At 46.8% G+C, this 22,194-nt stretch overlaps 2 protein-coding genes across 2 annotated transcripts in view; one reads left to right on the top strand and one right to left on the bottom strand.

Annotated features, from left to right (window-relative positions):
- LOC6599708 (adenylate cyclase type 5) overlaps positions 1-8,310 on the top strand; it is a 37,827-nt gene extending 29,517 nt beyond the window's left edge. The window contains exons 19-28 of the mRNA XM_026991563.1: positions 176-266; positions 335-448; positions 1,584-1,727; positions 1,784-1,944; positions 2,423-2,556; positions 3,533-3,642; positions 4,545-4,714; positions 4,829-5,010; positions 5,105-5,229; positions 5,952-8,310. Coding sequence (XP_026847364.1) covers positions 176-266; positions 335-448; positions 1,584-1,727; positions 1,784-1,944; positions 2,423-2,556; positions 3,533-3,642; positions 4,545-4,714; positions 4,829-5,010; positions 5,105-5,229; positions 5,952-7,220 — 2,500 coding nt within the window. The 3' untranslated portion in view covers positions 7,221-8,310. The remainder of the gene's footprint in view (positions 1-175; positions 267-334; positions 449-1,583; positions 1,728-1,783; positions 1,945-2,422; positions 2,557-3,532; positions 3,643-4,544; positions 4,715-4,828; positions 5,011-5,104; positions 5,230-5,951) is intronic.
- A 592-nt stretch (positions 8,311-8,902) lies between these two features.
- Positions 8,903-11,594, bottom strand: LOC6599709 (protein scarlet). The gene is made up of 7 exons (XM_002024858.2): positions 11,218-11,594; positions 10,934-10,983; positions 10,700-10,836; positions 9,664-10,629; positions 9,355-9,596; positions 9,194-9,294; positions 8,903-9,127 (listed from the first exon to the last, which is right to left on the bottom strand). The coding sequence occupies exons 1-7, from the start codon at positions 11,550-11,552 to the stop codon at positions 8,952-8,954; spliced, it is 2,007 nt and encodes a 668-aa protein (XP_002024894.1). The 5' UTR covers positions 11,553-11,594; the 3' UTR covers positions 8,903-8,951.
- Positions 11,595-22,194: the final 10,600 nt, after the last annotated feature.

Here is a 22,194-nt window from a genome sequence, read left to right as displayed (position 1 = left end):
TCCTTACTCTTTGCGAAAATGTTGCCAAAATATTGTTTTATTTATATTGCCAACTATCCATGCTCCTGGAACCCCCCCGCCCCTTTTGTGACCGCCTTTTATGTGACCATTCTTCTACTTTTTCGACTTTCCTTCTCCACCCCACCCCACCCTACCACATACATATCTTTTGCAGCTCCCTGCTGACTTTGGCCTTGTCCCTGGTGGCGCTGTTGCTGTTGATATTCCTGGTATTTTTGGTGGCATGTCATAAAATCAACTTTCAGGTAAGCGTACAAGGGGAGCTGGTGCTGGTTTTTGCATTTTTCATTCGACGAATTCCACAACTTTTTAGCTGCCATCGGACATCAAACGCTTCTCATTGCGCATTCACAGCAATCGCAGGATATCGCAGTTTTTCGCCTTTGCCAGCGTCGCCCTGATTGTCCTCACCACCCTCCTGGCCATGGTGAGTATTCACGGGTGGTATAGGGATACAGGGGGTTTTAAACTCTCTATTAACTTTATGGCATAAATATTTAAGGCAGTGCCAAACAGAAAAATGGCACAAAGAAGATTTATTTACAACATTTTAATTCAATTGGTGAAATCTTTCAAAGGAAATTCAATGGAACTATGAAAATTGCACAACTTTTGGATACAAAATATTGAGGATCAAAATGAAATATGGTCATATGCTATCTTGTCATATTTCTGTCTAAAGAATCTGACAAATGGTGAAATATTTGTGAAAACATATATTCTCTTTTTTTGTGCCCTGAAAGTTGTATCCTCCCAAAAGTTGTTTTCTGCTTATGCGACAAATTCGGATTATACTCGTAAGAGTGAGAGGCTTTTGGGGATGGCTACCATAGCTATGAGGTTTAGGGAAATTCGTAGATAATCTCCATAAGTTAAAGGTACTCCAGATTCCCAAACAGCCCGAGGGACTGCCAACCTTTCCTCTTCATTTGGCTGTGCATTTGTCTGGGATCGCTCTGGGTGCTGGCAAAAGTTTCCCACTATGAGAAAGCAGGGGTGAAGTGGCAGGCAGAGTATTTAGGCGACCCTCTTAGAAACGAATAAAAATAAAATGTACGTTTTGTAGTCGAAATAAAATTGGGGCGCGCTTGTTGCGTTTGCTCTGCATTTTGTTTTCTGCTGCTGTTTGGGGGCGCGTCAAAACAAAAGTTTTTCCATTAAAGTTGGCCATTGGGAAAAACAAGAATTTTCTCAACGCTCCTCCTGGGCCCCTCCCGGCCCCGGCTATCCCCGGATGATGAGGTGAGAGGTGGCTTTATGGGCAACTTGTTACCTTCCTGCCCCCTGGCCTTTTGTCTGTGCAAAGTCTCGCCCGCCTCAGAGTTCTTTGACATTTCGTTGTCACTTTGTGGGGTTTCAACAGAAGGTGGCCAGGGGGCTGGGGGCCTGGGAGGCTGGGGTCCTCGAACTGTGTGTTTAACGGCTCTTCAAGAGAGGCATGGCATTCGTATTCATTTCGGGAGGCCGCACTTAATGGCGCCCACAGATCGTTAAACTTTTCTAATGTGCGTTTCATGGCCCAGCAGCTAATTAGGAATATTTCGCTATGTTGCGGTCTCTAGTTGCAGGAATCCTCGCGACAGCTGGAGCTGCTCGAAAGCCACCGCTTCTGGATGGAGGTGAATGTCACCGAATACAATCTGGAGGAGATGCTGTTCCCGGAGTCAGTGAAGGCACCCGACTGCGACTTCTATCTGGCGTACAATGTGAGTGTGTGTGGGTGGCATAGCTGCTGGAGCTATAATTTCCTGATTCCGAACAGACATTCCTGCTGCTCACCCTGCTCTCGATGATGAGCTGCGCCACCTACCAAGTGCTCCGGATCCTGCTCAAGCTGATGCTTCTGCTCCTGGCCTCCGGCAGCTACATGGCCTGCTCCTCCTATTTATATGCGCGCAGCAAGGAAATCAGTCATGAATTGGCGTAAGTATCTCTGCATCTTTGCATCTGTGCCCCATCTCAGTCCTCGATCTGCCGGTTGCTGGCTGCTGGCTGCTGGCTGCGAATAAAAACGAATTATGTCGTAATGCAATTTCAGTTGGGTTGGGTCTCGAGTTCAGCTGGGTTTTTATTGGGGCGTTAGGGGTTGGGGGGATGGAAATGCATTTACTGCAGCCGCAAACCGCATTAAAATTTTATTTAGCACTTGGGGCCACACCAACTGGAGCTCGAGCATCCGCCTTTGTCCGCTGCAGTCGCAGCTGCTTCTACTGCTCCTCTTATTGCTGCTGCAACACTATCCTGATTTTGCCTACTCTTCTCTCATTTTCTTGCCATCGCATTACGCTTTAATGGACTGGAATAACTTCGCTTCGTGATTATCGCCATTTTTGGGACTGCCTGCGCCTTCGTTTCTGCCACTGGAACTGCAACTGCGCTACGATAACGGATAATGGAATAGGAATGAGGAGGCCCTACTGCGCTACATAATTGATTCCATCTTCCTTTTTGCATTCATGCTGGCCCTCATCTTTCACAGCCACCAGACGGAGGCCACCTATCGCTTGGATTTCATTTGGAAACTGCAGGCAACGGGTGAGTGCAGCTGAAACAGTATTTATGTCAGCCTAAACAGTGTTGGAAAGTGTGGAAAAAATTATGTAAAGGTAGCAAATAGAAAGAATAATACAATTTGAAATTCAAAAAAAGTCGTTTGAAGGGGATGAAGGGGATTCTTGAAATATGCTAAAAATTGCACTAAATATGTTTTTTAACCTTAAAGACGGTATTTAAAGCCCAATGTTCCATTTACATTTTCCAGCACTGTACATTTGAAAATAAAGTCTCTCTAACTATAAGAAATATTCAAAATGCTGTAAAGTCGTAGTGCCACAACAAAGGTCATTCATTGGCAATAGGGTACAACCGCGATCCGACACTGGTGCATGGAAACCATTTCAATTAAATATGCTTCAACATTTTCGAGTGCATACTCCCAAATTTGATGGCGTAAAAGTAAAACTTTTCCCTTCTAATGAAACGAAAACCCTCAAATAATTTTCGCTGATTAGAATGTTGGCTATTGAAAAGTTAGCAATAAAAGCGACGGCTCATAATCAAAATGATGATGATGTTCTATTCTCTTTTCCGTTTGACACAGTGTCACGTCACTCATTTACAATGATTCCCCCCTCATCAGTGAGCCATCCTCAGGGAGAGAGAGGTGGGTTGAAGAGAGATACAGTGCAGAAAGTGCAGAAAGTTTCAGTGCCGCCTGACATATGAGCCACTTCATTAGTATTAGTGCACAATTGCATACTTACTCCCAATCCCCCTCCCGCTCTAGCACACCCACGACTCACTCCTCTGCTCTCTCTCTCTCTCCCTCTGCACTTGTCTACCTCTCTCAATGTGAGCTTTGGTGCTGTTGCTTTCAGAATGAACGTACATACCTCTCTCACGGTACGGGTACGTTACGGTAAACTGATAAACTGATATTTCAATTTGCTTTTCTGCTCTGCTTCTGCTTCTACTTCTACTTCTTTTTCTGTTTCTGTTTCTTGTTTTGCAGAGGAAAAGGAGGATATGGAACATTTGCAAGCTTATAACCGTAAACTGCTTGAAAACATTCTGCCCGTTCACGTGGCAGAGCATTTTCTGAGCCGCGAAAAGCACCTCGATGTGAGTATACATACATACATATATTCATTTAATCATATATACACTCATGTTATCCATAAGCTATATACACAGTAAATGTACATACATATGTATATCTATGTAGTATTCGTACATATATTCATGATGCATGCAGCAAACTGTTCAACATATTAAAAAACTTTCTGGCTGTGAAATCTGCGCCAAAATGCACAAGCGACAGAAGGAGGGCGGGGGAGAGCGGGCACGGGCAACGGGAAACGGGCACGGCAACGGTAATAACGAAGGATGGAGCCTGCGAAGGAGGACCAATGCGGGGCACTGCTTGGAAGCAGTCGAGCAGCAGAGGTGGTTGCTGATGCGACCGCATGTGTGTGCGGGGCTTGAAAATGATTCACTGCACCTGCCATCGCGGTGTGGTGGAGAGGCGAAGTGGGGCGAGGCTAGGCGAGGCACATGTTCCCACATTAAATGCAAATCCAACAAGCTAAGCAGCTATATTTGATAGCCAAAATGGCAACAGAGTGGGACACGACAATGCCACGACACTCTGGCATTGGGCTGCCATTTAAGCTCCAAAAAGCATCACTCACTGAGCGAAAGCAAAGTTCGCGTGGTATCGATCACTAAAAGCCAACTAGGGGAAGAGAGGATTTGGAACAGAGCGGCAAGAGCTTGTTCATAAATATAACAAGAGTATTACAAAAGGCGCGCAATGGAGGAAGTTTTCTAGCGAAGTGAAATCTACATACGTACCAACAAAGCCAAAAACAAAATGTTTGCCAGCAGAGTGTTATTCCATATTTAGTATAGCCCCCAAAAATGTTTGTCTCAGTGCACTCGGCAGGACACAGAAAAACAGTTGCAGAAAACAGCTTTGCCAGCAGAGATGAAAATATAATTTAATTTTGTGCCGACATTTGCAGGATTTGTATCACGAGCAATGCGATTCCGTGTGCATCCTGTTTGCCAGCATTCCGAATTTCTCCGAATTCTATGTGGAGCTGGAGGGCAATAACGAGGGTGTCGAGTGCTTGCGTCTGCTCAACGAGATTATAGCAGATTTCGATGAGCTGCTGAGCGAAGAGCGTTTCCGGTGAGTCCACCTTCCAGCTTCCACTTCACCATCCCCTGCTCTTGCAATCATTTTCTGTTCCCGTAACACTTTTAGAGGTTTGTAAATTTTCCGCTTTTCCCCGTTTTGCCGCAGTTGCATTGAGAAAATCAAGAGCACGGGCGCCACTTATATGGCGGCATCCGGTCTGACGGTGAACACCTGCGACCAGGTCAACTTCAATCACGTCACTGCCATGGCCGACTATGCGCTGCAGCTGTTTGACAAGATTGAAGAGGTCAACATGCACTCCTTCAACAACTTTCGGATGCGCATAGGTGAGGCGAGTCCCTCAAGCGGGACGGGGTGGGGCGGGGCATACGGTATTTCCGCATTCGTTTTCCACTCATTCGGATTTCCTTTCCTTTGCAGGCATCAATATTGGTCCTGTGGTGGCGGGCGTCATTGGGGCCTGCAAGCCGCAGTACGACATTTGGGGCAATGCCGTGAATGTGGCCTCTCGAATGGACTCCACGGGCGTCGTGGATCACATCCAGGTGAGTCCTCAACCTGAACCTGAACCCGAACCCGATCTTGATTTAATTTCCAGCTAATCGCGGGCACTCAAGCTCAAGCAGCGCGGTTTCCCAGCCGCACTTTTATTACCAAAAGTTTCCAGATGGCTCCTAAAACTGGGGAAATCTCTGGACCAAACTTTTACCTGAAACTTTTCCGGGGATGGAGGGGGTGCTTGGTGGCTGCATGGTGGCCTCACCACGCCCGTCTAATCAATGGCAACCAGTGAAAATGGTTGACCATTTTCAGCAGAAAAGTTTTTTAGTGTCGACAACCGAAAAAGCGACAGCAGCGGACTCAACAGGCAAAAAGGCACAGATACAGATACAGCAACAGACACAGATACAGATACAGATACAGACAAATACCAACGGCGGGAGACAGGTATAGATACAGTTACAAATACAGATACAAATGCGCATTTGATTTTATTTGCTTGGCGTCAATAAAAACGACGCAAAGGCAACAGTAAAGAGTTTGCAAAGGAAATAAATTATTAAGCGTGCGACAAGCGGGTTGCCCACGGGGAGGGGTAGTGGGTGAATGGTGTTATCATGAAATATTGAGCCATCCCACCCCGTCTGCCGTTGCGTGTGAGAATAAATAAGAGCCTGCCGCAGCAGAAACAGCAGCAGCCATTGAACTTGTCAGCCGGAATTTATGTTATCGCTTGTTTTCCCCTTCTCTCTCTCGATTTTCACAGGTAACCCAGGAGACGCAGCAGATCCTAGAGGGACGAGGGTTTGAGCTCACGTGCCGTGGCAGCGTCAATGTCAAGGGCAAGGGGTCCATGATCACCTACTTCCTAAAGGGCAAGAAGCCAATCGAAATTCCCTCGGCCATCAAAGAGGAGTCGCCGGCCAAAGCAGAGGTAGAGCCACCCAAAACTCTGACACTCGTGAAAGAGGGAGGAGCGGGAATCAGCCCTCCGCAGAAGGAGCAGGAGGAGGAGCTGCCCAAAGATCAGCTGGATGAAGATGAAGACGATCTGCTGCCCTCACCAGACATCGATCTCAACTCGAACATGCAGAGCCTAACAGCGCAGCGCAGGAAGTCCCTCTGCCGGCAACACAACATCTCCTCTTCTTTCGGGACGACGGTGAGCAGCTCCACGGGCATCACGCCCAGCATCTCGAACAGCTCCAGTGTGACGACCATCGGAGCCCTGCCCACCCTCCTGCGCAACGCCAATCCGAATCTCGCGGACAACTGCTCCGAGTGTGGGGGCACCAGCAAGTCGGCGGCCACTCCCACAGCGCCACCAAGGACCCTGGTGGCGGAGCTGAGGGATGAGATAGCGAGGGACGAGAAGACCGGCCTGAAGGACTCCATTGAGAACCTGGAGATCCTGCTTAAGAACAACATCAGTCTGTCGGACCTGAGCAACAAGCAGCAGCAGAATCTCAGGGGGGAAATGCCACCACTGGGAGGCGGCACTGCCTCCGCCACCACCACTCTGAGGAAGAGGGACACCATCGTGAGCTTCAATGTGACCGAGACGCTGACCACAACAGCGACATCCTCCCAATTCCAATCCCAGTCCCAGTGCCAGTCCCAATCCCAGTCCCTGTCGCAGCAGAGGAAGCGTAGATCGGTGACCACCATTTCGGCCACTTGCAGCAGCACTACCACCACGCGGCTGCTCTCCAACGAGAGCCAGAGCTCCACCCAGACGGCGCCGGGAACCCTGGAGAGCAGTGTGCCGACTCAATCCTCGACAGAGGCCTCCCAGGACTGGCAGCCCAAGACGGCCACGCTCGAGCCCAATCGGAGTCCCATCAAAACGTCGCAGTCGATGAGTCCGATTGGTCAGCTCACGACGGAAGTCTTTGTGCTGCCCAACAGCCGCAGCATGATACTCATCAGTAGCACGGGCGGAACAGGAACGGGAGCGGGAGTGGGAGCGGGAACAGGACCAGGAACAGGCGCCAGCAGCCCCCGGGCGGGGTTTCTTCAGGATGTCAGCACGTAGGGGATGGATGGATGGGATGCCCGGCCAATCATGTAAATATGTACAAAAGCGCAGGCCCAAAACTGACAGCTAGAGATACTCGTAGAAATATGTTTTTTTTTTGTAGGTTGATTGGGATGCCACTTCAGTATTGGCCCCCCACCCACACCCCTTTTGCCACCACGATATGTATGATCTCGCATTTAATGTAGCTTTACGTGTTGTCCCTCAGTTAGTGTTTCATTCAGGCATGGCATTCAATGAAAAAGAGAGCTAAAGAGTTTTGAGCTTAGCCCGCAACGTTTCCATATCACAGACAAAAACCAAAGTACGAAAGCAGAGTGAAACTGCACTGCAACAGGGTACCAAAGAGAGTGGCACTAGGTGTTGGGATCGTTAGTTATCTTAACCGATAGGTTGTAAGCAGTAGAAGTGGAAGAGTAGGAGTCGCTAAGTAGGTGTGTAAGGCTCCCAAGTACTACATGAATGTACGGCAACCGACGGCCCTCAGAGCGCAGCTAATATCGCACCCCAGTCCCATGGGAATCGAATCCATTGGGTAAGTGTGCAGAACAAATCGAATTTAATGTTTATTATAGCGAGTATGAAACGAAAGATAAACTATTGAATAAGGTGGGAAATGCATTGCAAGCACGTTTCAGAGTCGCTTCCAACCCGATTCGTGGTCAAACGATACCGAAAGTAGCAAAGGCAAAATACGTACATAATCAGTTTGAACCTATGACCTTTAACCTATAGTAAACCGTACCATATCTCTTTTAAATTCAAATGCATTCCCCACGCAGTACATTTTTCTCGCTTTAAAGTTTATGGACAGTCCCCCCCCATCCGAGAATCGAATGGAAATATTTTCCAGCGATAACCATATCGAAAGCTAGTGTCTAACTATCTTCTATCAAATATATAGTATATATCTTTCGGGATTGTCCATGGATGCCGCTCTCTCTCTCTCTCTCTCTCTCTCTCGTCATTTAAGCGAGAACTCTGTCAATTGAAAAATCCAAACAGAATAACTACTATTTTTACTTGTTGCGCAAATGATAATTATGCAAAAACCTTATGCCCTACGATAAATGTAAATCCAAAGAGTATCAAATACGAATAACTAGAGCGTTAATTGCCGTAAAGTAAATCCAAATCGTTTTAAGTGTGCGTTAAATGTGTTTCGATGTCTGTACGTATAGTATACTATATACTATATACTATATATATATATACTATATACTATTGTATGTCTCAATGTTGCTGAAAGCATCCCTCACACACTTTAAAGTTTATGAGCAAAATACATATTTATAATATTTATGAGTAAAGTAAACCAACAAAAAATTCTCGCTGTGATTTCTATGAAAAAAACGAACGTAAGGATGCATAAATTATTTGATAAACTTATTTTTTTGTTACTTAGTTTTAACTCGAAACTCGAAAAAACGAATTCCCTCTGGGACACTTTTGACTCTAGCTCTAGCTGCAGCTCCAGCTACGAACTACATATAATTTAACTAAGTGCAAAGTATCCTACTATATAGTTTATACAGATTCAGATACAGCTATGTACTTATGTGTGCGTGCGTTGATTAGCTTTGATGTTCAGTTTAATGTTGATATATATATTACAGAGTCAGGTTAAGTCAATGTCAATGTAAATGTGTTAATAAATGCATTTGGGAAAACTAAACGAGTACATGGAAACTGTTTATTGGATCATTCATTCTATTTACAGCAAACGATTCACACCTTCCTTGCGCGCCGCCACAAGCAGTAGTAGCCCAAGAGGTGGAAGCCAAAGAAGAGACCCACCAGCGCCAGCAGATTGCGGGCGACATTATCCTCATTGAAGCTGTACTTGTCGAGGACATCCTGGCCGGTGTGGAAACAGGGCAGATCGGCACTCTCCTCAAAGCAGGCTGCCGGAAGAATGGATTTGGTGATAATGGTGACCCCAAAAAATCGAAATTAATGATTCCACTTACTGATGTTCTGCACTCCTGACCACTGGGCAATAGTCATGGTCTCGTTGGCGTACAGCATCCAGGAGAGAAACTGCGTCCACCAAAATGCCACAGGTAGTGAGCTATAAACGAGAAAGAATCCCATTAAAGTCAAGGTCACCACAGGAATGGGAATTACTTGCCTAATTTGTATAAAGATGCCTGATGTAATCATGAATATGTAATCGAGTGGCACCAGATAGGCCATTGCCAGCGGGACCGAGTTGAAGGCGGTGGAGAAGAAGCAACCGCAGGCGGTGGCCACATTCATCACGAGAACCACACAAATGGCGGTGATCCCGAAGGCATAGAAGGTCGACCTCAGACCCGTCAGCCAGTAGCAAATGGTGACAAAGAGAAACGGTTCGATTATCATACCAGGAAGCTGTTAATCCGGACAAGAAAATTAAATAATTATATGCAAAGACAGGGAATACCATTCGAAAACTCACCAATGCCAGAATATTGGCTATATAATATTGAGCCGTGGAGTACAAACCCGAGCGGGTTTCCCTCATAAATAGGGGAAATCCCTGGGGGAAGAGATTCAGCACGGAGTACATTGGATGGTAGGTGTTCTCGGATATCATGATGAACACTGCGCCTTGGACAGCCTGCACGCCCAGCTGATTCGGCACCGTAGTGCCAGCAAAGCAAGCGCCAATGATAAAGGCCATGGCAATCTTCTGGACGAAGCGCATCCACTGGATGGTCGGATCCCGGAAGAGCGTCAGCGTGGCCCTTAGCCAGACCACATGAAAGCGCTTGTACCAGGGCACGCCCCGGAAGGATTCCACCTCCGTATCGTACGGAAAATTGCCCGTCTGCGCCATGTGGATCTCCAGATTGACGAGCATGTCGCGCTGCTTGGCCGCCGAGCTGACGGCAAACTGATCGCACAGATGCTGCGCCGATCGCTGGGAGGCTTGCTCGTAGCCGGGATCCGTGGCCAGGACGCCTATGAGGAAGTCGGCTGGATTGTAGGCCTCGGGGCAGTAGTAGCCGTGATTGGCAAAGAAGCTGAGGGCGTGCTGGGGCGAGCCCGTGAAGGCCACACGGCCGTCGGCCAGGAGCATCACGTTATTGAAGTTGTCGAAAAGCTGGGAGCTCGGCTGGTGGATGGTGCACAGGATCGTGGTGCCCTTCTGGGCCAGCTCGTACAGCGTCGCCACCAGCTGCTGGGCACTGAAGGAGTCCAGGCCGGTGGTGGGCTCATCGCAGAACAGAATCACCGGATTGTTGAGTAGCTCCACGGCAAACGCCAGACGTTTGCGTTCCCCTCCGGAGAGTACCTTCTTGTCATCGCCGCTGCCTATGCGGGTCTGTGCAGCCGATAGGAGTCCAGTGCGTTCCAGCAGCTCATTGATGATGAGGCGACGTTCCTCCCTGGACACACGCCGATCCAGGCGAAGATGGGCCTTTGAAAAGAGGGAGAAGATCTCTATATATATCTCAAAAGATAATCAATCCTCGGATTGGAGCTCTCACCATAAAGTTGAGATGCTCAAGTACCGTGAGCGAACCGATGAAGAGATCATCCTGGTAGACATAGCCACTGATGCGGTGCATGAATGGCCCTATGCGCCGGCCGTTTATCAGTATGTCGCCTTGAACCACAGTACCGGCTGCAGGGCAGATTCCAACCAGATTCCACCAACCAAGATCCAAAGCAAAGGTAGATCTTATCTTATCTTATCGAAACTACTACGTACTACTACTTACCGGGCTGTCGAAAGGCAAGTGTTGACATAAGGGTTGTCTTCCCAGAACCGCTGTGAATGGGAGGGTGGTGCGGGTGATGATGAACGATAGTGAGACAAACCAGTTTGAGATCCACAAGAGATCTTGTTGCTTATCAGTAGTCATTATCATGACATACTTTACAAATATTTTGGGCCTAATCAGGCTGCTAGTTTCCGCTTGAGTGCATTGGCACTGAAGTTGGAGCCGGAGCAGCCAGTATCGATTACTTGCTCAACAATCCAATCTATGCTAATGCAACTCACCTTGAGCCCATGAGGGCCATGAGGGTGCCTGGTTGAATGGCCCCCGTAGAGTTATTGATGATCCGTTTCATGCCACGTCCAGATCCACCCACGTTGGTGTAGACACACAGATCCCGCCATACTAGGGTGGCGCCTTGCTCGGTGGGGGACCACTTGCTGTAGCTTCTGAGGGGCAGACTCCGCTCCGAGCTGTTGCGCTTCGAGAGCTTTGGGGTGCTGTCCAGGCTGGGGATCTCACTGTTGCTTGTGGCCACTGGCACCACGAGCTGCAGCTCGTGCTCCTCCGGCGGCGGTCCGCTCTCCACATGGATGAGTTTGCTATCTGAATCGGACATAATCTCTTTGGCTTTAGATAACCTTAATCCTGAGCGGGTGTTTGCGTTTCTCTCGAACCGAAGCGCGCGACAGCTGGGCATCAACTAAAGTACAACTACAGCCAGCCAGACCGAGAAGTCCACCCCAGCACTAGCACTAGCACCAGCAGCAGCAGCAGTTGGCAATGCAAATAGAGCTCCACAATCTTTAGGGTGGCCCTGACAGCAGTCAGCATTTGATCGTCTTGCAGTCCACCGCCAGCTGGCGAAGCAGCCGACTTAGGCAGCGTCTCCGATTACCATTGTCATCAGCAGCAGCAGCAACCAGTCCCGGCCAAGTCAAGCCATTTGGGAAGCCCCGCAAGCCAGAGACTGCAGTGCAGCCAAGCAGCAATCGGGAAACCGCTGGAGCCGCGGCAGGAATGCCACTACGCCACATCGGTGGGGATTGGATTCTCGTCTTTGTTTTGCTCGGCACTTTCGCACTCATCTGCCAAAAGAGAACTGACAAATTGATTCAGTAATAAATGAAAAGCTCCCTAGCAACACCTATTCCAACACCTCGTCGGATTTAATTACAGTTAAAGTCGTGTACCATTATGTACACCCAACCCTAGTCTTTTCTGTTTATCTATTGATATTTCCTAAAATGCATGTAGAATTGCCATCACGACAAGACATGCCGCGCCCCGAAAGGCCGCTGCGTAACAGAGATGTAGCCTTCAGAAGAAACCAGTATTTTAATGACATGCAAATCCAAATTTTCGGAAGGCTATATCTCAGATAAATAAGGCCAGATCGGGGCAGGACCAACTGTCCCAGGATCGGGAGGGTCCAGACTGTCGAACGGCATCAAAATCTCGACTACGAAAATGAAGCCGATTTTTGGCAAATTTAATGATGTAACCATCATGATTTTTTGCGAAAATCGTGAAAAAATGGATGTCCCTTTTTCCGATGGCAGTCGATTGGCAGGACTCTCCTGATCACGAAAAGACATGCCGCGCCTCAATCGGCTGCCGTACAGCAGAGATATAGCGTGCAGAAGAAACCAGTATTTTAATGACAAATTCAAATCTTCGGAAGGCTATATCTCAGATAAATAAGGCCAGATCGGGGCAGGACCAACTGTCTAAGGATCGGGAGGGTCCAGACTGTCGAACGGCATCAAAATCTCGACTACGAAAATGAAGCCGATTTTTGGCAAATTTAATGATGTAACCATCATGATTTTTTGCGAAAATCGTGAAAAAATGGATGTCCCTTTTTCCGATGGCAGTCGATTGGCAGGTCTCTCCTGATCACGAAAAGACATGAAACGCCCAGATCCGTCCATAAATAGTCGAGATATAGCAAAAGATAATAAGAAAAAATTAGCCATTTTGGTCGCAAGTTGAGGATTGTTGTTGCACAACAACAAAAATCGTTGGAGAAAACTAGTTTTTTATAATCTTCGATGTAGAACAATTAACAAAAACAACTGACTGCAACAAGCCAGTTTTCCTTGATTGTTTTCTCCGCTATTTGTGGCCCGATCAGTGTCATCAGTATACGATTGTGGATACGATATCTTCCTTCACAGAGCACTTATTTACCCTACGCTTTGCCACAAACCGAGGCGTATTCGAGACAGACCGAGTCCAATCCCAGCCAGACAGAAGCGCACCCCTTCAAAGAGCCGAACCAAACAAGATATCGTCATCGAGCTGGCCATCAACAACAAGGACTTTGGCTATGGCAACCGAGGAAGGAGCTACGCGGTCTAGACTCTGGATGATCCCGTTGTTGTTAGGTTTAAGGATATGTATACATACATATATAGTCAATATATTTAGATAGTAGATACAAATCTTTTCCACTTGTTTATTTATTTATCCTAGGCTAAGCTATGATGAATAAAACTATTGAAAAATAATCCTTGCTTTATCCTGTTTCGGGGAATATATCCCGATTTAAAAAAAGACGGGCACACCCAGATCGGTGCGCAAATAGCGCAGAAAACGAAATATTTTTGATTGGGGAAAATGTCCTTAGTCCTTGATAAGGACTCCATAAAATCAGGGACATTTTTACGACCACAGGAAGCCGTCGCATACCCAGATCGGCCCACAAATAGCCGAGAAAACTAAATATGTATGGTTCGGGTTGTTAGAGTCCTTGCCGAAGGATCAAGGATATTTTTCTGATCATGGCGAGCCATGGCACGCCCCAACCGGGCCACAAATAAGGGAGAAAACAAGATGTATACCTCTGGTGCAAATATCCTTGATCCTTGGTTCCTGCTAAGGACTCCATCGAATCAGGGACAATTTTCCGATCACAGGACGCCGTCGCAAGCTTAGTTCGGGCCACAAATAACGGAGAAAACAACAACAGTTGTTGTTGTCAATTGTTGTACAACAAATTTTCGTTGCTGTACAACAACAGCTTTCAAATTGCGACAGCTAAAATGAAGAAAAACGAGAGTTTGAAAACTGGGATACCAGGCGAGCAGAAATCAGCTGAAGGTCGCTGGGTTTTTTAATTTTTCTTTTAATTATATTTTTCCGTTTTTTTCATATATTCTTTGGCCGCTCAAAATGGTCCAAAGCGATAATTTCAGATCTGGGATACCAGGCCAACAGAAATCAGCAGAAGGTCGCTGTTTTCTTTTTTAATTTTAAGCAGAAACAATACAAATCAAAAATAATCATTATTTAATAAAAATAAATATATGCATATCTTGTTTTCCCCCTTATTGTGGCCCGATCTGGACGTGCCATGGCTCGCCATTATCAGAAAAATATCCTTGATCCTTCGGCAAGGACTCCAACAGCCCGAACCATACATATTTAGTTTTCTCGGCTATTTGTGGGCCGATCTGGGTAGGCGATGACTTCCTGTGATCGAAAAAATGTCCCTAATTTAATGGAGTCCTTATCAAGGATTAAAGACATATTCCCCAGTCAAAAATATTCAGTTTTCTCTGCTATTTATGAACCGATAGTTTCCCCAAAAAAAGATACAGCGAGGATGAATTTTCAATAGTTTTATTCATCATAATTTAAATAATTATGTATAAATTATAGTATAATATAAAATAAATAAATATTAGTATAAATAAATGAACAAGTGGAAAACAGTTGTATCTGTCTTAAACGTATCATATAGTAGCCCGCGTAGCCCCTCCCTTGGTTGTCATAGTCAAAGTCCTTGTGGTTGATGGCCAGATCGAAGGATGACGATAGCTTGTTTGGTTCAGCTCTTTGAAGGGGTGCGCTTCGGTGAGCTTCTGGCTGGGATACTTTGATCGGACTCCGTCTGACGGGAGGAAATCGGATACGCCTCGGCTTGTGGCAAAGCGTAGGTGAAGGAAGATACATATATTTAAAACAAAATATCCACAATTATATACTGATTCACTTACACGTCTCGAAGCTGAAGCCCAGCGTTTGATTCGGCGTCGTATGGATGAGGGGGTTGCTGACATTATTTCCAGTGGCATCAGCCAGTGGCCGCCACAGTCCAGCCAGGAGCACATCCCTAGGAACTCCCGAGAGGACGAGGACGGCGGAATCACCCGCTAATGAGGCACCGACGGAGGAATCATGTCCCGAAGATGAGCCGGAAGACCAAAAAGCTGATGCCCCAGGTAAACAATGGTGGGCAATTCGGTGACCGAGGGCTCGCAAGAGGTATTCCTGCTAAAATGATAGGAAGAGTTAAATAAAGCAACAGTATTTTAATGATATGCAAATATTCGGAAGGCCATCTCAGATAAATAAGGCCAGATCTGGGCAGGACCAACTTACCCAGGACCGCGAGGTTCCAGACTGTCGAACGGCATCAATCGTGAAAAAATGGATGTCCCTTTTTCCGATGGCAGTCGATTGGCAGGACTCTCCTGAGCCGCGCGTCAATCGGCTGCCGTACAGCAGAGATATAGCGTGCAGAAGAAACCAGTATTTTAAAGACAAATTCAAATCTTCTGAAGGCTATATCTCAGATAAATAAGGCCAGATCGGGGCAGGACCAACTGTCCCAGGATCGGGAGGGTCCAGACTGTCGAACGGCATCAAAATCTCGACTACGAAAATGAAGCCGATTTTTGGCAAATTTAATGATGTAACCATCATGATTTTTTGCGAAAATCGTGAAAAAATGGATGTCCCTTTTTCCGATGGCAGTCGATTGGCAGGACTCTCCTGATCACGAAAAGACATGCCGCGCCTCAATCGGCTGCCGTATAGCAGAGATATAGCCTGCAGAAGAAACCAGTATTTTAATGACAAGCAAATTCAAATTTTCGGAAGGTTATATCTCAGATAAATGAGGCCAGATCGAGGCAGGACCAACTGTCCCAGGATCGGGAGGGTCCAGACTGTCGAACGGCATCAAAATCTCGACTACGAAAATGAAACCGATTTTTGGCAAATTTAATGATGTAACCATCATGATTTTTTGCGAAAATCGTGATGGAATGGATGTCCTTTTTTCTGGTGCCAATCGGTTGGCAGGACTCTCCCGGTCACGACAAGGCATGCCACGCCCTGATCGGCCGCCGTATAGCTGAGATATAGCTTGCAGAAAAAACCAGTATTTGCATGATGTGCAAATCCAAAGCTTCCGAAGGCTATATCTCAGACAAATAGGGCCAGATAGTGGCAGGACCAACTGTCCCAGGATCGGGAGGGTCCAGACTGTCGAACGGCATCAAAATCTCGACTAAAAAAACGGGGCCGATTTTTGGCAAATTCAATGATGGTTACATCATGATTTTTTGCGAAAATCGTGATGGAATGGATGTCCTTTTTTCTGGTGCCAATCGGTTGGCAGGACTCTCCCGGTCACGACAAGGCATGCCACGCCCTGATCGGCCGCCGTATAGCTGAGATATAGCTTGCAGAAAAAACCAGTATTTGCATGATATGCAAATCCTTATCTTCGGAAGGCTATATCTCAGATAAATAAGGCCAGATCGGGGCAGGACCAACTGTCCCAGGATCGGGAGGGTCCAGACTGTCGAACGGCATCAAAATCTCGACTACGAAAATGAAGCCGATTTTTGGCAAATTTAATGATGTAACCATCATGATTTTTTGCGAAAATCGTGAAAAAATGGATGTCCCTTTTTCCGATGGCAGTCGATTGGCAGGACTCTCCTGATCACGAAAAGACATGCCGCGCCTCAATCGGCTGCCGTATAGCAGAGATATAGCCTGCAGAAGAAACCAGTATTTTAATGACAAGCAAATTCAAATTTTCGGAAGGTTATATCTCAGATAAATGAGGCCAGATCGAGGCAGGACCAACTGTCCCAGGATCGGGAGGGTCCAGACTGTCGAACGGCATCAAAATCTCGACTACGAAAATGAAACCGATTTTTGGCAAATTTAATGATGTAACCATCATGATTTTTTGCGAAAATCGTGATGGAATGGATGTCCTTTTTTCTGGTGCCAATCGGTTGGCAGGACTCTCCCGGTCACGACAAGGCATGCCACGCCCTGATCGGCCGCCGTATAGCTGAGATATAGCTTGCAGAAAAAACCAGTATTTGCATGATGTGCAAATCCAAAGCTTCCGAAGGCTATATCTCAGACAAATAGGGCCAGATAGTGGCAGGACCAACTGTCCCAGGATCGGGAGGGTCCAGACTGTCGAACGGCATCAAAATCTCGACTAAAAAAACGGGGCCGATTTTTGGCAAATTCAATGATGGTTACATCATGATTTTTTGCGAAAATCGTGATGGAATGGATGTCCTTTTTTCTGGTGCCAATCGGTTGGCAGGACTCTCCCGGTCACGACAAGGCATGCCACGCCCTGATCGGCCGCCGTATAGCTGAGATATAGCTTGCAGAAAAAACCAGTATTTGCATGATATGCAAATCCTTATCTTCGGAAGGCTATATCTCAGACAAATAGGGCCAGATCGGGGCAGGACCAACTGTCCCAGGATCGGGAGGGTCCAGACTGTCGAACGGCATCAAAATCTCGACTACGAAAATGAAGCCGATTTTTGGCAAATTTAATGATGTAACCATCATGATTTTTTGCGAAAATCGTGAAAAAATGGATGTCCCTTTTTCCGATGGCAGTCGATTGGCAGGACTCTCCTGATCACGAAAAGACATGCCGCGCCTCAATCGGCTGCCGTATAGCAGAGATATAGCCTGCAGAAGAAACCAGTATTTTAATGACAAGCAAATTCAAATTTTCGGAAGGTTATATCTCAGATAAATGAGGCCAGATCGAGGCAGGACCAACTGTCCCAGGATCGGGAGGGTCCAGACTGTCGAACGGCATCAAAATCTCGACTACGAAAATGAAACCGATTTTTGGCAAATTTAATGATGTAACCATCATGATTTTTTGCGAAAATCGTGATGGAATGGATGTCCTTTTTTCTGGTGCCAATCGGTTGGCAGGACTCTCCCGGTCACGACAAGGCATGCCACGCCCTGATCGGCCGCCGTATAGCTGAGATATAGCTTGCAGAAAAAACCAGTATTTGCATGATGTGCAAATCCAAAGCTTCCGAAGGCTATATCTCAGACAAATAGGGCCAGATAGTGGCAGGACCAACTGTCCCAGGATCGGGAGGGTCCAGACTGTCGAACGGCATCAAAATCTCGACTAAAAAAACGGGGCCGATTTTTGGCAAATTAAATGATGGTTACATCATGATTTTTTGCGAAAATCGTGATGGAATGGATGTCCTTTTTTCTGGTGCCAATCGGTTGGCAGGACTCTCCCGGTCACGACAAGGCATGCCACGCCCTGATCGGCCGCCGTATAGCTGAGATATAGCTTGCAGAAAAAACCAGTATTTGCATGATATGCAAATCCTTATCTTCGGAAGGCTATATCTCAGACAAATAGGGCCAGATCGGGGCAGGACCAACTGTCCCAGGATCGGGAGGGTCCAGACTGTCGAACGGCATCAAAATCTCGACTACGAAAATGAAGCCGATTTTTGGCAAATTTAATGATGTAACCATCATGATTTTTTGCGAAAATCGTGAAAAAATGGATGTCCCTTTTTCCGATGGCAGTCGATTGGCAGGTCTCTCCTGATCACGAAAAGACATGCCGCGCCCCGATCGGCCGCTGCGTAGCCGAGATATAGCGTGCAGAAGAAACCAGTATTTTAATGATAAATTAAAATCTTCGGAAGGCTATATCTCAGATAACTAAGGCCAGATCGGGGCAGGACCAACTGTCCCAGGATCGGGAGGGTCCAGACTGTCGAACGGCATCAAAATCTCGACTAAAAAAACGGGGCCGATTTTTGGCAAATTCAATGATGGTTACATCATGATTTTTTGCGAAAATCGTGAAAAAATGGATGTCCCTTTTTCCGATGGCAGTCGATTGGCAGGACTCTCCTGATCACGAAAAGACATGCCGCGCCTCAATCGGCTGCCGTATAGCAGAGATATAGCCTGCAGAAGAAACCAGTATTTTAATGACAAGCAAATTCAAATCTTCGGAAGGTTATATCTCAGATAAATAAGGCCAGATCGGGGCAGGACCAACTGTCCCAGGATCGGGAGGGTCCAGACTGTCGAACGGCATCAAAATCTCGACTAAAAAAACGGGGCCGATTTTTGGCAAATTCAATGATGGTTACATCATGATTTTTTGCGAAAATCGTGAAAAAATGGATGTCCCTTTTTCCGATGGCAGTCGATTGGCAGGACTCTCCTGATCACGAAAAGACATGCCGCGCCTCAATCGGCTGCCGTATAGCAGAGATATAGCGTACAGAAGAAACCAGTATTTGCATGATATGCAAATCCTTATCTTCGGAAGGTTATATCTCAGATAAATAAGGCCAGATCGGGGCAGGACCAACTGTCCCAGGATCGGGAGGGTCCAGACTGTCGAACGGCATCAAAATCTCGACTAAAAAAACGGGGCCGATTTTTGGCAAATTCAATGATGGTTACATCATGATTTTTTGCGAAAATCGTGATGGAATGGATGTCCTATTTTCTGGTGCCAATCGGTTGGCAGGACTCTCCCGGTCACGACAAGGCATGCCACGCCCTGATCGGCCGCCGTATAGCTGAGATATAGCTTGCAGAAAAAACCAGTATTTGCATGATATGCAAATCCTTATCTTCGGAAGGCTATATCTCAGACAAATAGGGCCAGATCGGGGCAGGACCAACTGTCCCAGGATCGGGAGGGTCCAGACTGTCGAACGGCATCAAAATCTCGACTACGAAAATGAAGCCGATTTTTGGCAAATTTAATGATGTAACCATCATGATTTTTTGCGAAAATCGTGAAAAAATGGATGTCCCTTTTTCCGATGGCAGTCGATTGGCAGGTCTCTCCTGATCACGAAAAGACATGCCGCGCCCCGATCGGCCGCTGCGTAGCCGAGATATAGCGTGCAGAAGAAACCAGTATTTTAATGATAAATTAAAATCTTCGGAAGGCTATATCTCAGATAACTAAGGCCAGATCGGGGCAGGACCAACTGTCCCAGGATCGGGAGGGTCCAGACTGTCGAACGGCATCAAAATCTCGACTAAAAAAACGGGGCCGATTTTTGGCAAATTCAATGATGGTTACATCATGATTTTTTGCGAAAATCGTGAAAAAATGGATGTCCCTTTTTCCGATGGCAGTCGATTGGCAGGACTCTCCTGATCACGAAAAGACATGCCGCGCCTCAATCGGCTGCCGTATAGCAGAGATATAGCCTGCAGAAGAAACCAGTATTTTAATGACAAGCAAATTCAAATCTTCGGAAGGTTATATCTCAGATAAATAAGGCCAGATCGGGGCAGGACCAACTGTCCCAGGATCGGGAGGGTCCAGACTGTCGAACGGCATCAAAATCTCGACTAAAAAAACGGGGCCGATTTTTGGCAAATTCAATGATGGTTACATAATGATTTTTTGCGAAAATCGTGATGGAATGGATGTCCTTTTTTCTGGTGCCAATCGGTTGGCAGGACTCTCCCGGTCACGACAAGGCATGCCACGCCCTGATCGGCCGCCGTATAGCTGAGATATAGCTTGCAGAAAAAACCAGTATTTGCATGATGTGCAAATCCAAAGCTTCCGAAGGCTATATCTCAGACAAATAGGGCCAGATAGTGGCAGGACCAACTGTCCCAGGATCGGGAGGGTCCAGACTGTCGAACGGCATCAAAATCTCGACTAAAAAAACGGGGCCGATTTTTGGCAAATTCAATGATGGTTACATCATGATTTTTTGCGAAAATCGTGATGGAATGGATGTCCTATTTTCTGGTGCCAATCGGTTGGCAGGACTCTCCCGGTCACGACAAGGCATGCCACGCCCTGATCGGCCGCCGTATAGCTGAGATATAGCTTGCAGAAAAAACCAGTATTTGCATGATATGCAAATCCTTATCTTCGGAAGGCTATATCTCAGACAAATAGGTCCAGATCGGGGCAGGACCAACTGTCCCAGGATCGGGAGGGTCCAGACTGTCGAACGGCATCAAAATCTCGACTAAAAAAACGGGGCCGATTTTTGGCAAATTCAATGATGGTTACATCATGATTTTTTGCGAAAATCGTGATGGAATGGATGTCCTTTTTTCTGGTGCCAATCGGTTGGCAGGACTCTCCCGGTCACGACAAGGTATGCCACGCCCTGATCGGCCGCCGTATAGCTGAGATATAGCTTGCAGAAAAAACCAGTATTTGCATGATGTGCAAATCCAAAGCTTCCGAAGGCTATATCTCAGACAAATAGGGCCAGATAGTGGCAGGACCAACTGTCCCAGGATCGGGAGGGTCCAGACTGTCGAACGGCATCAAAATCTCGACTAAAAAAACGGGGCCGATTTTTGGCAAATTCAATGATGGTTACATCATGATTTTTTGCGAAAATCGTGAAAAAATGGATGTCCCTTTTTCCGATGGCAGTCGATTGGCAGGACTCTCCTGATCACGAAAAGACATGCCGCGCCTCAATCGGCTGCCGTATAGCAGAGATATAGCCTGCAGAAGAAACCAGTATTTTAATGACAAGCAAATTCAAATCTTCGGAAGGTTATATCTCAGATAAATAAGGCCAGATCGGGGCAGGACCAACTGTCCCAGGATCGGGAGGGTCCAGACTGTCGAACGGCATCAAAATCTCGACTAAAAAAACGGGGCCGATTTTTGGCAAATTCAATGATGGTTACATCATGATTTTTTGCGAAAATCGTGATGGAATGGATGTCCCTTTTTCTGGTGCCAATCGGTTGGCAGGACTCTCCCGATCACGAAAAGACATGCCACGCCCCGATCGGCCGCCCTACAGCCGAGATATAGCGTACAGAAGAAACCAGTATTTGCATGATATGCAAATCCTTATCTTCGGAAGGCTATATCTCAGACAAATAGGGCCAGATCGGGGCAGGACCAACTGTCCCAGGATCGGGAGGGTCCAGACTGTCGAACGGCATCAAAATCTCGACTAAAAAAACGGGGCCGATTTTTGGCAAATTCAATGATGGTTACATCATGATTTTTTGCGAAAATCGTGATGGAATGGATGTCCTATTTTCTGGTGCCAATCGGTTGGCAGGACTCTCCCGGTCACGACAAGGCATGCCACGCCCTGATCGGCCGCCGTATAGCTGAGATATAGCTTGCAGAAAAAACCAGTATTTGCATGATATGCAAATCCTTATCTTCGGAA

Source organism: Drosophila persimilis, unplaced genomic scaffold (assembly GCF_003286085.1).
Source record: "Drosophila persimilis strain 14011-0111.01,24,50 unplaced genomic scaffold, DperRS2 tig00000676-arrow-arrow-pilon, whole genome shotgun sequence".
NCBI lineage: Eukaryota > Metazoa > Arthropoda > Insecta > Diptera > Drosophilidae > Drosophila > Drosophila persimilis.
Note: the sequence above shows the minus strand (reverse complement) of the source record. Positions and strands in the feature narration are given on the sequence as shown.

Excerpts from the sequence above, each read along its gene's own strand:
- LOC6599709 (XM_002024858.2), bottom strand. The coding sequence starts at position 11,552 with ATGTCCGATTCAGATAGCAAACTCATCCATGTGGAGAGCGGACCGCCG. Across the intron at positions 10,984-11,217 it reads ATGGCCCTCATGGGCTCAAG|CGGTTCTGGGAAGACAACCC; the intron begins GTGAGTTGCATT and ends TCCCATTCACAG. Across the intron at positions 10,630-10,699 it reads TTGAGCATCTCAACTTTATG|GCCCATCTTCGCCTGGATCG; the intron begins GTGAGAGCTCCA and ends CTCTTTTCAAAG.